The sequence below is a fragment of the Rhinatrema bivittatum genome, chromosome 5 (assembly GCF_901001135.1).
Source record: "Rhinatrema bivittatum chromosome 5, aRhiBiv1.1, whole genome shotgun sequence".
Taxonomy (NCBI): Eukaryota; Metazoa; Chordata; class Amphibia; order Gymnophiona; family Rhinatrematidae; genus Rhinatrema; species Rhinatrema bivittatum.
In genome coordinates this window covers 354,606,632-354,622,675 of record NC_042619.1, presented here as the reverse complement: position 1 = coordinate 354,622,675, position 16,044 = coordinate 354,606,632, and the positions used below count along the sequence as shown (strand labels likewise).

Genomic DNA, 16,044 nt, shown 5'->3' with positions numbered 1-16,044 from the left:
ACTGGAGTGTAAACTTCCTTGCCACTCTCTGCAGAAGAAGCAGGCAATGGAATACCATGAACACATCCCAAGGAATTCGGCAAAATTCCAGCACATTTCACCTCCAGGACCCACTGATATGATCTTGACCCACCTCTGTTAAACGAGAGAGAGGAGTCCCCCTATTTCTTGTTCCTGACGGTGGGTCGGCAAACCTTCATTTCATCCTCTCTTGGGCTATCTGGGATGAAAGGACTGGGATCTACTGAAAGGCAGAGTCCTCAAAGATTGACCCTCTGTAGGGACAAAAATGCTTGGAACCCCGAAGACGACCCCTCATACGAGAGGGGCGCTGCAACTGCTTCTTATCCTCTGGCAACCGGGGGACTGGAGATTTACCCCACTTACTGGCCAATTTCTCCAACTCTCTTCCAAACAAGAGCGAGTCTTTAAAGGGGATTTTTCAGAGGTCACGTCATATGGTGAGCACGTGTTTTTCCAGTGGCTCCGGGGCCCCACTCCCTGTATCCATTCTAAATTGGCCTGTTCAATGCGGTGCATTTACTCACCTGCCCTATAAAGTGCACTATATTTTCCCTTTCTCAGGAACAGTATTTGGTTGTGCAGTGTCATTGCAAATAGCCACTAAATTGGTTTGCAAGGACAAGCCCAGGCTGGCAGGAGCCAAGATGGCGGATGCCACTAGTGACCCTCCCTCACCCCAGTTACCCACCAGTGACTTGGGTGATATCACCGCAATTATCTTGTCAGTGATGGAATAGAAACTGGGTAAGATTCATTCTCATTTTGATGACCTTCATGTCCTACTACAAAATAATACCAGTCACATAACGGAGACTGAAACGCACATTTAGGGGGGGGGCGGAGGAACGGTTGCAAGCTTTGGCAACTGAGCTCACTTCTGCTAAGGCACTGCTAGAGAAAACTGAACTCAAAAGTGGAAGACCTACAAAACCGCTCTCGGCGGAATAATTTACTATTTATTGGACTGCCAGAATCCATTCAGGAGCGCAATCTCCGGAGTGTGCTGGAAACATGGCTGCCGCAGACCTTCAGTGCAGTTGGGGTGTTAGAGGCCTTGCAAATCGAGCGCACGCATTGCCTGGGCACAAGAAAAGGTGGTCAATAAATTGCACTCTCTTATTGCAAAAATTCTCAACTTTCGACATAAGGAATTATTTCACTTTCTCCAACTTTGCACACTGGAATACAAAGGCCACAAAGTTTTACTGTTTGCCGATTATTCTGCTGCAGTATCAGCTCGCCACAAAACGTTTGCAATAATTTACTCCAATTTGGTTCATCACCATGTCAGATTTATTCTGCATTCCCCAGCAAAGCTAAAAGTAACTTTTAATAACAGTTCATTTCTTTGAGATGGCTGCAGAGGTGGAAGCTTTCTTTCACTCCAGGTTGAAAGAAACGGAAGATTGAACTGACTCTATGGAGGCTACAGGAAGCCTTTTCAAGGGGACATTTTTTCTTTTATTCTTCTAGCAGATGGCTACCTATAGTGAGAAGTGGGGTCCCGACAGTTTTAGACGTGGTCTTTTAAGCTCTTCCTTGAGGCAGTTTGTTTTAGTGGCTATACATGTGTTTCTCTAGGGACGCTTTGGGGATGGAGGGGGAGGGGGGGGGGAGAAGAGAAATTGAGGATTGGCGGCCCTGGGGTCAGAGGTTTATTTCATGTCCTTTACTTGTTTGATAGTGGATTTTTTCAGAGTTTTGGCTGGGGTTTAGGATGAGGAGCCCTGGCCGAGAGGCTAAATAATCCATGAAAGCAAGGTATTAACAGCGCAGCGAACTTAGATGATGGCGAGTAGCTTCCACTGTGTAACACAGAATGTAGGGGGAATAAGCTCAGCAATCAAAAAGGTACAAAATTCTACACACCCTACAACGCTGGAAAACACAAGTGGTTTTATTGCAAGAAACCCACCTAGACGCTACAGAACATCAAAAGCTATGTAGGCAATAGGTAGGAAAGGTTTAACGCTGTACACTCAGGCACCCATAAAGCTGGGGTGGTTATCTTGATGGGCAAAGCGGTACCTTTTCAAAAATGTAAGGTTCTTGCAGATGCAGCTGGAAGATATTCGATTGTGGAAGGGTCCTTATTTGGACAGTCGATAGTGTTCTGCAATGTCTATGCTCCGAAAGTTTATGATCACATTTTTAAGAAACTGGCACAATTACTTCTTCCCTACAATGCTTCTCTCATATTGGGTGGGGACCTAGATTGTGTTTTAGACTCTCACCTTGACCGTTCTGTCTCCCAGGCCCCCACTAAGACTGTTCAAGGGAAGGGTGTGGGTTATTTTTGTGATAATTTAAACCTGGTAGACGGCTGGAGGTCGCTACACCCTCTGGAAAGGGAATATACCCATGTTTCACAGGCACAAGATACGCAATCTCAAATCCATTCTCTCTTGCTGGATTGTGGGATTTTTTCCCAAGACCTTAAAGGCTGAAATTGGGCCTTTGACGATTTCAGATCATGCTCCCATTTGGGTTGATATGGAGGGTTGCCGTCCAGCCGATACATCTTTTGCTTAGCAATTTCCAAGATATTTATCCAATGACTTAGCTTTCTGTGACTATTTGTTAAAAAAGTGGGAGGAATATTGCCTTCACAATCAGGAGCATTGCAGTTCCCAGATTCTATTCTGGGAGACCGGGAAAGTTGTATTGCGGGGCAACATTATATCCTATACTATTACCAAACGAAAGGCTAGTGTGGTGGCCATTTTAGCCTTAGAAAAACAACTCTATAAGGCTAAACAGCTATATGAAAGGCACCCTACTAGGGAATCCAAAGCTTTCTGCAACCAAGGTGGCCTTAAATGAGCTGCTTCACCAGTGTGCGAAAAAATTTTTGCTTACTATAGAGGTCGGTTCTACCAACATGGAAATAAAGTGGGAAGATCAGCGTGCCTCTTGGGGCCAGATAGTTAACGTGGGCAAAGACATTTGTAAAGTGTTTAAGGACTATTATCAGATTCTTTATACTAGGGAATGGGGCGGCCTCATGCCACTCAGGATTATATATTTTCGGCCAACTTACCTCATATAACAGCAGATCAGTTAACTATGCTAACCACTCTATCCAGCTGCAAGAAATAGCACAGGTGGTAAAAAAAGGCTAAGTTACTGAAATCTCTTGGGCCGGACAGCGTCCCCACAGAATTTTACAAATTCTTAATTTCTAAGACAGCACTTCACTTGAGGGATATATTTGTCTCTGAGTGCTTTGGGGCAATTCCCCTTCTCACCTAATCAGGCAGCAATAATTGAACTTCCTAAGGCATGAAGAGATCTGTGTGCTTCTGCCTCTTATCACCTGATTTCTTTACTAGACTTTGATATTAAACTACCAGCCAAAATTCTGGCTAATTGGCTGTTAAAGGTTTTGCCCAAGCTCATTTGTGAAGAGCAGGTGAACTTTGTACAAGGTCATTATGCTGTAGCGAATATATGCAAAATTCTTGCCTCTATGTTACGGGGTCAGTAGTTTCAGCTACCTTCCTTATTATTGAGCCTCAATGCTGAAAAAGCAATTGATCAACTGGAATGGGACTTTATTTCCCATTCTTTACAGGCATTTATGTGATGATTAATGGGTGTAAATCTACAGTTTTCCCTGGGTAGACAGGGCTACACTCTCTCCCCCCTTACTATATATTTTGTCTTTGGAGCCATTACTTCAGCACATTACGAACACTCCTCTCATTAAAGGGGGTCCCTTTGGCCAACGTTCTTTTCAACAATTTAAATAGGTAGTTTTTGCTGATGATATTTTACTCCACATTGTAGATCCCCAATCCTCCCTCCGAGTCTTGTTGGAGGAATTTTCCACCTATGATGAGCTAGCAGGACTAAGGTTACATTTGGATAATGTGAAGCATTGCCTGATGATCTGGTGCGCCTGAATTGAGAGGGACAGTTCCCGGTGCATTGGGTTCATGATTCTTTTACCTACTTAGGAATTGTACTCCATAGAGACCTGGACTGCCTCTATCCAGTCAATTTCTAAAAATTATTTGCAGTATCGGAAAGTTGTCGGGATTTTCCTCTGTCCCTAGTCGGGAGGGTTAATTTGTTTCAAAATGATCCTCCTGCCTAAATGGCTGTATATGTTTCAAACTGTCCCTTGCTATGCAGCCAGATGGGATCTACGCCAATTGAAGAAGTTACTGAGGCAATATTTATGGAAAAAAAGTAAAACCCGCATTGCATAAACTAAGTTCATGCGCAAATGGGAATATGGGGGTGTGGGGTTGGCAGATTAAGTTCTACAAAGATGCACGTAACTTGCACCATGTACCTGATTGGCTTTCTGGATACGAAACCTTATGGAAAATATTCTATTTGCCCCAATGGGGTTGGGTTATATTTTGCATGCGATGCCCTCTGTTCCTTAGTGTTTCCTTTAATGTGTTCCTGGCAGAACTTATGAGTTTTATTGAAATTGGCCAATTTCCCAATTCTTGCCCAAGTTAAGTAACAAGGCCTTCTTGCCTGGATTGGCACAGCAGGTCTTTGTATTATGGGCTTCTAAGGGGCTGAAGTGTATTGTACAATTTTTGAGAGACGATGGGGTATTACAATTGTTTCAAACCTTACTGGAAGATTACAATTTGAGCAACACACACCTTTTTGCTTATTTACAGACGAGACACTAGATACACTCCCTGGGAGTATGGGACTGGGGTAGCAAGCAACGACAGCTTCTTTCAGACATTTTTTATGTGGATGACTAATCTAGTCACTCAATTTCTTACTTTTACACTACATTAAGTAAATTAAAACCGAAGATAAATTTTGAGACTGTCTTGGGAAATTGGCACTCGGAACTGGCCTTGGAATTTTCAGCGACCCAATATGAGAAATGCTTTGGGAAAATTAAATCCCTCACTAGTAACATGGCTCTTCATGAGATTCAATATAAAATTTAATGATGTATTAATATCCACAACAGCTTGCGCATTATCTGAAAATTGCCACGACTGCTCTCTGTGTTAAATGTAAAGCACTACCTGGTTCTCTGGGTCATCAGTTCTGGTCATGTTCTATAATTTAAACTTTCTGGTTATATGTCATCCGTTACGCTAAGCAAATTGCTGCTTTTACTCTCCTGCTACAAGCACACGTGCTTCTTTTTGATGACTTATGAGGGGTGGCCATAGGTCGCAAGTATGTGCACCTATGGATCCATATTAGCTAAGGGTAGTATTTTACAATGTTGATTACAGGAAGACCCCTCCTACTATAGCTAACTTAAAGAACCATATCTTGTGTGTATCAATTAGAAATACATACAAAAGTTAGATGAAGCACAAGAAAACCTTTTTATTAGTGTGGGATCTGTATTTGCAGCCAGATCCAGGCCAAATCCAGAAGGAACTGGAACAAGACCCACTGAACCAGTCAAGGAAGTTCCAAAACCCGGTGTAACTCCAGACAGATCCTTAACCAGACCATCAGGCGAGGAGGATCCAAGCGTAGCAAAATCAGAGGAAGACAACTCTCCCTGAGCCTCTAAACAGCACTGAAATAAGATTAGAGGACAGGTCAGGCTGAGATGCCCAACTATGACAGGCAACACAGAGAAAAAAAAAAAGGCGCTTAGATTTCTTGCTCACCAGCATCATCAGCGCACAGGTGATAAGCATCCAGCCGGCTCGCGATGAAAACATTTCAAGCACACAAAAACTAGGTGCCCCAAAGTAAGAGCCACACAACACACATACCCACAAACTGTACATCAAGGCCTGGGCGCACTACCAGCACTTAGAAATTTGTGTGCGCAAAAGGCGCACTGCGCACACCAACAACCTGTAGAGGGTAGTAAAACGCACAGAAGTGCGCAAAAACGCCTCCATAGCCTACCACGCGACAAGCAGGCAAAAAGCCTATCTGTGGAGGCCTAGCACACCAGGACTGCTCAACCTGTCAGGCTGCCCACTTCCCCTAACCCCCACCACAGGAGCTAGAACAAATGTCAGAATGGCGCACTGAGCACAGAGACCAGAGGAAGTCCTGCAAACCCCTCTCTGTCTTTACAAACTTTTTTTTTTAAACTTACCCGAGCTCAGCCCTTACCGGCTGAGTACAGATGCCGTCTCCAGCTGCGGGGGGACAGGGCACGTGCCGTCACCGCCACGCTCGGCCTCCTGCACCCGCTGCCTTTAAAGCTGTACAATCAGCTAAGTCCACGCCGTGACCAAGGCAAACATCTGAGGGACCACGGAAATCACCTCAGGAAATCTCAACTGGGGGAGGGACCATTTGGTATCCCTGCAGGAGCGCAGGGCTTTTCTTTTTCTATGTTAAATTCTCCTTCCAAAATCTGAAGCAATCCCCATAGGGAGATGCAGGTCCACCATCTGCTGGAGACGGAGGATACTGGCAGGCTGGTGTCACTGCAGGAGTATATATACTGTGATGTCAGTTTACTCAGTCTCCATCTGATGGCAAAGGTGCATAACCCACTGGTTCTGGATTCATCTGTCTGGACGCGAAGAAGTCTCTATTGCAGATTATAACTCTCTAAGTGTTCTCTTTCTCTCCTTTATAATATTTGAATCAGAGTCAGTAAGTATGATGGTCTCAGATATTTTTCTAGAATTCCTTGTGTAGGTATTGGGTTACATGTACTTTGCTGGTTCTCTTTGCTGCTTTATCACTGGTCTTTTACCCCCTCCACCGATGCTTGATATCATGGCTGACACTTGAGCAACTTGAGGGGCCCAGTCACCTGATCTAGTTGAGGAGCGTAGTCTCCTTGCTTATCTTTGTGCCTAAGCCAGCTTTAAATAACAAAAAGTAATGTGATCCTAATTACACTGGCACCGAAATGTACTTCTGCAAATGTATTAATGGATTTACCTCAAGCTGTTGTCCAGGAGTCTTGTTGAACTTGGCTAGCCGAGTTTAAAAAAAATAAATAAATAAAAACTGAATTTCCCTCTCATCCACCTATGCAAAGAGGAATAGTTACAACAGTGGTTTCAGTGTGCTTTGCAGTGAATACACACCTTGCACTCACACACACTAATTCCAGCTTAATTATTTCCCAGGCCAGGTATTTAAGTGGTATAAGGCTGCATCACTTTTTGTAAATATATTTCTCTTTAGGCTATAGATCTATCTCATTTCCTGCAGTACAGGTATATCACATCACACTACTGCTTTTGTATCTGTTTTCTTTATTCTCAGCACATTCACAGTTCTGAGTGTTTAACGCTGAGCACTACTCTGTTCTAGTGTTTGATTTCTTTCCCTAATGTCAGGGTCATACTCTCACGCTGGGGAATGCTATTGTAAAACACTGCATTATATGCGTTTTCATTATTAGTACAGCTCTTGAAGTGTAACGCTGGCTCTCATTTATCTTACCAACCCACTGGACCAGCAATTTAGGAAAACTGGTCCTTAAACCCAATATTCGAGACCTTGTCACGATATTCTGAGGCTGCCTGTTTCTTTCACCATGAATCTTATTACCCTACAGCAGGTGTCCTTTCTGGAGATAAAACCCCTCTCTTGGACTTTAATTTTTCCTGTTCCCCTTGCTACCGGAGAAACAGAACTATAACTGTGGTATTACTGATATGAATGTAAATTCACTTCACAGTCCTGCTCCTCAGGCAGTACATGAATTTGCTACCAATGACTGACCAAATCACTCACGCTTCAGCCAGAATTAACAACCTTACAGGATGAACTATCCTGGTTCTTACTGAATTCCCATTACTAAAACACTTTGTATGCACTCACATACACACATACTCTGGTGTGTGCCTTTCTCTGTGCCTTTTTTTTTTTTTTTTAAACACTTCTGGAAGTTTTCTGAGCAGGCTCTGGTAGAGCTGGGACATAAAATCCCTTCTGCTCTGTCCCTCTCGACTGCCACTCTCTGACTGGAATCCCAGCTGCAACCACTGCCCTGGCAGCTCAGCTTGAAGCACTTGGGTTACGTGGATACGGTACACTGACAGTTTCCAGCAGCTCCTAGGTTCCAGCACGGGCTATGACAGCCTCAATCAGCTGACAGCTTCCACTCAGTGCTGGGGATGGGAAACCTGAAACCCTACACAGTGTCAGCCAACTTTATCACAAATTTTAGTTTTAAAGCATTTCCTCAGCTATTTTAACAAAAAAGTTACCCTCTCCCCTTTATCTTAACTGCTGGGTTACATTGTGATACTGGTATCAACTGCCTCGGAGCATGAGACATTTCAACCATATCCAATTCTCAATTCTGCACCAACAAAGAACAGAGAAACCCAAACAACTGCTCCGGTTTGGTATTCATCCTCTTCAATTCACAAGTTGAGCCCTTGTTACGTTGAGAAGAACAAGGGATGCAAGTCTTGATCCTGATCCAAGGCCTATCACAGCAATGGAACAAAGCAGCTGCTTCAATGAGGTCTGGCCACCACCAGCAGCTCCCTGGGCCTTTTTACTAAGCGTCAAGGCCAGGACACAGCTGGAATTACTTGTGCTAGTCAAACAGGCTCAGGGACTTTTTCGCCAGGTTCAAAGCACTGACACTAACATCTTTGCACAGAACTAACAAGCAGAAGCATCACAGCCTTCACTGATAGCACTTCTCATTATGATCCATGAAGGACAAATCCTGAGAGCACTTTGGGCACATTTTGCAGTTGCTGGCTTGCTTCTCAACTATGGTCAAGAAAAATCAATGTAAAATCAAGAGAAAAAAAAAAAGCACAGAGGACATATACAGAAACACAGAAACAGAGAACTAATGGCAGAAAAGGACCAATGATTCATCCAGTCTGCCCAGCAAACTTCCCATGGTAATATCTGCCGCATAGGTTACCCCCATGTATCAGACAGTGCTGCTTGACATGCTTTGCTTATGGACTTGGCTATAGAAGCATCCCTGTGTTTTTTCCTTAATGTTGAGCATCAGTACCCCAGACTGTAAAAAGGTCATGGCTCGTGTTAAGTTGAATCTGAATCCAAATTTCTCTTTCCTTTCAGCCCCCACTGCCCTCCTTCGAAGCAGAGAGCAATGTTGCGGTTGCATCAAAAGCATCAAGGCTTATTGGTTATGTGCAGTAATCCCATGCCTTCTGTTAAGAGGAGTAACTGCTGTTCTGTGCTGGTTACCCCCATGCTCATCAGTTCCACAGACATTGGGGTCCTCATTGGTTGCTGTCTCAATCCAATTCCCCTTTATCCTCTGTCGAAGCAGAGAGCAATGTTGGAGTTGCATCAAAAGTATCAAGGCTTAATGGTTAAGAGTAGTAACCACCACACCAGCAAGTTACCCCCATGCACGCTTTGTTTCCTTTAGGACTTGGCCATAGAAGCAGTCCTGTAACAGTATCTCAGACCACGGAAGTTGGGGTCCTCCATTGTCATCTGAAAAGGTAATATAAATCTTCATCAACCAGCTTTGCTTGGGTGGTATGGTATTCTTCTTTTGTCTCTCTCTAGGCACTATAGTCGCAGTCTTTCAGTACGATGAATCCTGCCTTGCTTTCTGACGTTCTGCAGATCCGCCCATCCTCTTGCAAATGGGTCAAAAGCACTAAAGATAACTTCAAAAGATATTTCTGACAAGTGCCCAACGAGTATGGCTCAATTTAGCTGCTTGCTGATCAGAGGAAAAGAAACTCATACTCAAATGTACTCAATTTTTGGAAGACCTTTTGTTTGTTCCATCATGGTAAAGAGAAAAGGACCGGAGGACAATGAAAGGAGCAATTGGCTCACAGTTAATGAACCACAGCAAGATCCGGAAGAGGTACTCCATGGAACATACAATTTCCAAAGGTGTTCTTTATACTGCCCTTTCAGAGTCCCACTCCTAGTACGTCTCTGTCCCCGGTGGAGCCCCCTGCAGGCTTTTATTTAGAATGTCAAACAAATTCAATCAATAAATCCTCCAGAATATATTTGCCAGGAACAAAGTACACTCACCATGTACTCCCACCCTCCAATATATGTTTTGGGAGAGGGTTGGCAGGAATGCATACTCCCCAGATCACCCCAATGCAATCTCTCTCTTCACCTCCAGTGCATTCCTCTCTCCCCATTCTCATTATTCCCCCCTCCTATTATCATTGCCTGCTCCCTTCCTCCATGCTGCAACTCTCTCTCTCCTCCCAACTCTCCTGCTACCTCTCAAACTTCCTGACCTGCCACTGCTGCTACCTCCTCAGAGTCCCCAACTGGGACCAAAGAAAGTAATTCCCTCCCAGGCCCATACTACCTCAGACTCTGGTTCCTCCTGCTGCTTTCCACCTATGTTTCTCAACTTATGGGTAGAGCTTTCCCATTAGGCATGTAACTTTCCATTGACAGGAAAAATATGCACACAAGTTGAAAAATGACATGCACAAGCATAATACGACACAAAGTCCCACAGTATACATACTGGAAAGAACACCTAAAAATCGAGACGCAGTCAGAGGGAGCAGATTCTGTGCTCTGTAAAATAATTGAGAGCAAGAAAGCATATATGATATACCTACTGATTAGATAAAAAAGTGCTGATCCAGGAATTCTGAGTCAGTGGCCATATTTAGGTCACTTCAGAACTGGTTAAAGATATACTTTTTTTCCACCTTCCCCTGGATTATTATGTAAGGAGAGCTGTTAAGCAATCAGATAATATGTTATAATTTGTTATATTGTAAAATATTTGTTTTATTATGGATGTTGATTTGTACACTGCTTAGCATGGCATCTCCAATGATAGCAGTATAAAAAAAAGTGTAAATACATATAAATAATCAACTATATAACTTTTCCACACCAGTATACTATAATATGTCAGCGTGTCCCTCCCATCTCCGATAACTGGGATATAACCGGTTTTACTGAGTTTAGGATAATGTCATCAATCAAGTATGAATTTCATGTGCTTTGAGGCATGTTTTTGAAATGAACAGAACTCATCCTTCAAGAATAAAGACTATTTACCTAAAATCACTAGAGTAAAAAAAAAACCAAAAAAAACTGTCATATTTTGCTATATTTCTGGGACATTTACTGAATGATCTCATTTCTTCAGGGTCTCCTCTGGTATTCCACCAAAAATTGTCCCTTAAGAATATTAATTGAACATGAAATCCAATAAAAGATTTTTTCGTGGGATTCAAAGATGCAAATTTTCTATGTATTTCATGCAAATTCTGAACATTTGCCAGCCTCAAGGCACAGTAAAGTATGCACGCTGTGTAACAGAGCACATATTTTTACCCACCAGAGAGATGTGCACATACTTTCAACTGTTGAGCAAAGCATTATTCCTGGTGATGGCTGGAGGTTGGAGATGGGAATGACACAGGCAAATGCATTTATGCCTGTCATTTCTGACAGACCCAGATGCTAGTGTTTTATTTTTGGTCATACTTTTTCTATTTTGAGGAAAAGATGGTAGTGTTACAAAAACAGCTGCATGCTACTTATTTATTTACCTTTTTTTTTTTTTTTTTACTATGCCGACGTTCAAGACAAGGATTCTTATCACACCGGTTTACATCAAACCAAAACTTGGGAAACAGGTTACAGATAACAGTTGACGAAGCTAGATGACAATCTGCCTGGTGTGATTCAACCTAAATTTAGGCTTGACCGCATTTAGATCTCTCACAACTAAAAGACCACATCTATTATAGCTGGATTAAAAACAACCTTCTCAATAATGGACCATGTTCTTTTTCTCTTATAAAAAGTATTAAAGGAGTTTCTTATGAAATTATTAAGGACACAGTGAGCCACTCCTTAGCAGCGGGTTATATACTGGAGGGCCTAAAACAGACTACAGTTAGGCAGGTCTTGAAGGGTAGGAGTAAAGATAAACACGAGCTTGCTAACTGCCACCCTATTTCTAATTTCCCCACACTGGCAAAGGTACTTGAGAGAGCAGTTTTAATACAACTGGATGAAAATTTGGTCGATCATGACACAATGGATTGCAATCAGTTTGGATTTCAAAGAATTTCTGTTGCTTGCCTTGACCAGCACTATTATGTAGCCTTGACCCAAGGTAGATCAGGGATCCTGATTCAGCTAGATGTCTCTAGCACGTGGGACACTGTAAAACAGGATGTGCTGGTTATGAAACTAGAAAATGCTGGGATCTCTAGGGTGGTTCTCAAATGGGCTCTCATTTTTTAATAATCAAAGCTAGAGATCAACATTCTACATGGAAGACTTTAGCTGCAGGCATACGCAGGCAAGGGTTAGTGCTCTCTTCCTCCCTTTTTAATTTATACTCCGCTCCACTAGGATTCTTGCTAAGCAGCTTGGGCCTACCATACTCTATGTATGTAAATGAGCTTCAAACATTCATATATCTTGCATGGTACCTGGCTTATTTCCAGTACAATTATTTTTGAGCAGTATCTCACAAATAGAAGTCTGGTTTGCCAATAACAGCCTTGCTCTAACATATCCAAGACCAGAAAACTCTGGATCGGTAAGAACGTCTCTGCCACTACACCTTCCTGAATAGATACAGAAGGCTGCTCACTGCCCAAAACTATTCAATACTTGCAATTCGGGTGTTACACAAGATGCGGAGTTAACCATGCGTCCACATATTCAACGTATGGCCCAGTCTGGGTTTGTTTTTTTTCAGATTGAAGCTATTGAAGCCTTTCAGGCTCATGAAACCTCCTGACGTATTCAGGACTGTGCTTCAGGCCCTTGTGTTAACCCAGCTGGAATACTGAAGTGGCCTATATATAGACCTACTGAATAAATGGTTGAAGGTCCTCCTTGTTCTTTAAAGCCTTCACTGGCCACCAGTTAAATACAGGGTAAAGCTCCGATTGCTACTGTTAGCTCAAACTTTTATGCTCAGACTCCTCAAGTTCCCTTACAGAGATTATTGGGGTGGTATATACCTTGTCACTCACTATGCTCAATGAGTCAAGATTTATTACAGGTTCCAGCAGTGCAGAAATATAAACTTGAAAAGGACAAGGTCTAGGGCCTTGTCAGTTGTTATGGAATTCATTGCTAGTAAAAGTAAGGGTTGAGGAAGACGTGCAGGTTCTTAGGGCTATTTTACTTAGGGAAGCATTCGAATGACATGCCTGTTTATTTTATTCGATATTGTTTATATGTCCCATTTCATTTTACATCTGCTTGAATTTTAACGTGTAATGCACTGAAAAATATTGTGCAATATATTTTTATGTTAGCACTGCTTTTGTTGGAAACTACGGAATATATACATTTTTTTAAAATAAATACAATTTTTAAAAATCAAAACCATTCAGATTATCCTAAAAATATTTAGTAGGGTTAGGTTTGTATAGTACATTTACAAAAGACGTTTCTATTTTTGCTAAGCTGCTTTCTTTTAATTATGACATCTCGGCATGATATTCAAAACTGACAAGGTAAAACACACAAATTCACCTTTTTGCTCAAACTTGTTTTTGGCAAAACAAGCACTCTTTCCCACTTGTATATCTTTTATCAAAATGTTAAACCCTATACAACTTATGATAATCTTTTGGCAAAATGGCAGGTTGACACACAGGAGGAATTGAATTCACAGATGCTTCGAGAATGTTGTCTATACAAAAGATTATCAATTTCATCAACCTCTGGGGGCTCATCAGATGGGTCTTGTAACTTCCAATGCATGCTTAAAATGTGGATATCAGCCTGCCTCTTTGATACACTGTATGTGGTCATGTGAAGGTGTTCGAGACTTTTAGGAATCTGGACGTACACAGGTCTCCATTATTTTCAATACGATGTCTGTTGGTCCTGTTCCTTTTGTTTGCTTAATAATGATAATGGATATGTTTCTATAAATAACGACAATATTCTGTTCTTTTCAAAGACGTGCTTAATTGCTAAAAAAATGTTTACTACTAAACTGGTTGAAGCTAATCCTCCTGGTGGACTCATGTGGACAACTTTAATAACAGAGCTCTATCAGCTAGAGCAGTGGTCCCCAACCCAGTCCTGGGGGCCCCACCAGCCAGTCGGGTTTTCAGGATCTCCACAATGAAGATGCATGAGAGAAAATGTGCATGTTATGGAGGCAGTGCATGCAAATTCTCTCATGCATATTCATTGTGGAGATCCTGAAAACCTGACTGGCTGGTGGGCCTCCAGGACAGTATTTCTAAGCTTTAGCACATTAGTCCCTATTTCAGCAGTCATTTTTCTAACCAATTAGTGCCCTAATGTCACCAATGTCATGTGTGACATCCACATATGCATCCTCCACCTATATTTATCACTGCGCAGCATGAGAATTTGCAATAACCCACTGCCTGTCCCCCATTTCACTGCACTTTATATTTTAATTTAAAAATATCATGAAACTATCAAACTAAGCAAGAGATTGTAAAGCAACAAGGATTTTTATGCTTTGAATATAGAGAGAAATGTATTTAGGAAAATTGTCTATAACCATATTTGGCATTTTTTTTATAACCATATCTTGAAAATGAAAAACGTTAACTCTGTTATACTTTCCTTCTGTTGCATTACTGAGGAAAACAAAATAATAGTCAAGATGATATCTTTTTATTGGACTAACAATACATTTCTTGACTAGCTTTCAAGTGTTAATAAATACTCTTCTTCAAGTCAGAACTCAAAGGAGCAGAAGCTGACATTACCAGGAAATATAAAGTAGTGTGGTTTCAATAAGAGAATCATAAACTCCTCTTTAAAATAGTCCTCTTAATAATAGAGATGCATCAACTGATTTCCACCCTGGTTTAAGTGGATTGTTAAAATCAGATTCATGAATTGCAATAATAATTAAAAAAAAAAAAAATACCCAGATTGGGAGTCACCTTTCTGAAACCACAGTCCTCATGATACAAAAGTCAGGCTACATCTTCTTAATGTTACGGTGAAAACTCTCACCACTAGGAAATCTTTTAAAGAGTCAGCTTTCTGGTAGCTTGTACCTGTGACTGAAGCTTTCTGTGCAGTTCTGAAAATAATGCGGCATCAGCTTCCCTTCTCTGTCGTACAACTGAAAAAAGAAAATAAAATGCACATTATTCACCTTTTCTGCACTGTGAATATAACAAGACAGCTGGCTTTACTTTAATGCCAAACCCGAAAGTCCACTTGCATAAAAATCCCAAAGTGGGTAACACTGCAAATATACAAACAATCATCAGTGTGAAAGGGTACACAATAGGGAGTCTCAGAACTCCTCAAGGGACCGGCTTCAGCTATCTTGCTTGGTCCTCCTTAAAGCACCCGGAGAACGGGAATCCTGTTCCCAGGGCATTTCCCTTAGCAGGGGGATAAGTAGGTAGACCCAGGAAGGAAAAACTACAAGAAAACTGCTTGCTTAACTGCTACATCCTTATTTCAAATACTGCTGAGGTAAGCGGGCCTTTTTGTTTGTTGCGTGTGGTGGTGAAACAGCTGGAGTCCAGACTCCTCTGTCCTCCAACATATTCTCCATGCCGCAGGCTGCTCCCATGGCTTTACAATTAGATATAACGCAAATGGAGAAATGTTATTAGCTGTTAATTTTCTTTCCTTGAATCATGCTATACCAATCCAGACAAGTGGGTTATTTTCCCCTGCCAGCAGACAGAGGCAAAGAGTGCAGCTTGCTCTGTGATGTCATTACTTTTATATATATATGTGGTGCAACCTAGAAAACGCCAGTGATTCTATGACAAAGCACTGATAAATGTATTAAAATATTCAACTGCCATCTTTAAGCCTTCCACAAAGACAAAACTATGTTCTTGTCCTTTACCTCTTTCTATAGAAAGGACAAGAGAGAGAACGAGGAAGAAGATAAAATAAGTTAACAGAGGATGCTGTTTTAAAATACGTGATGAAAAAAATAACTCACCTCTATTAAAGTCAAACTTACCAGGTCCTGGACTAGTAAAGCAGGATTCAAGTAAAGAAAATTAACAAATACAATTTATCCTTCCTTTTCATCCTGCTAGACCAAGTCCAGACAAGTGGGAAGCAGCAAGGCCCAAATAATCCGGTAGAGAGGACGTCAAAGCCACCCTGAAATACAAGCTCTGAAAGCTGCATCCT

The 16,044-nt window shown here is 41.8% G+C and overlaps 1 protein-coding gene across 1 annotated transcript in view; it reads right to left on the bottom strand.

Moving 5' to 3' along the window:
• TUBGCP3 (tubulin gamma complex associated protein 3) overlaps positions 1–16,044 on the bottom strand; it is a 208,751-nt gene that overhangs the window by 164,682 nt on the left and 28,025 nt on the right. Inside the window, exon 3 of the mRNA XM_029604687.1 lies at positions 14,934–15,001. Coding sequence (XP_029460547.1) covers positions 14,934–15,001 — 68 coding nt within the window. The remainder of the gene's footprint in view (positions 1–14,933; positions 15,002–16,044) is intronic.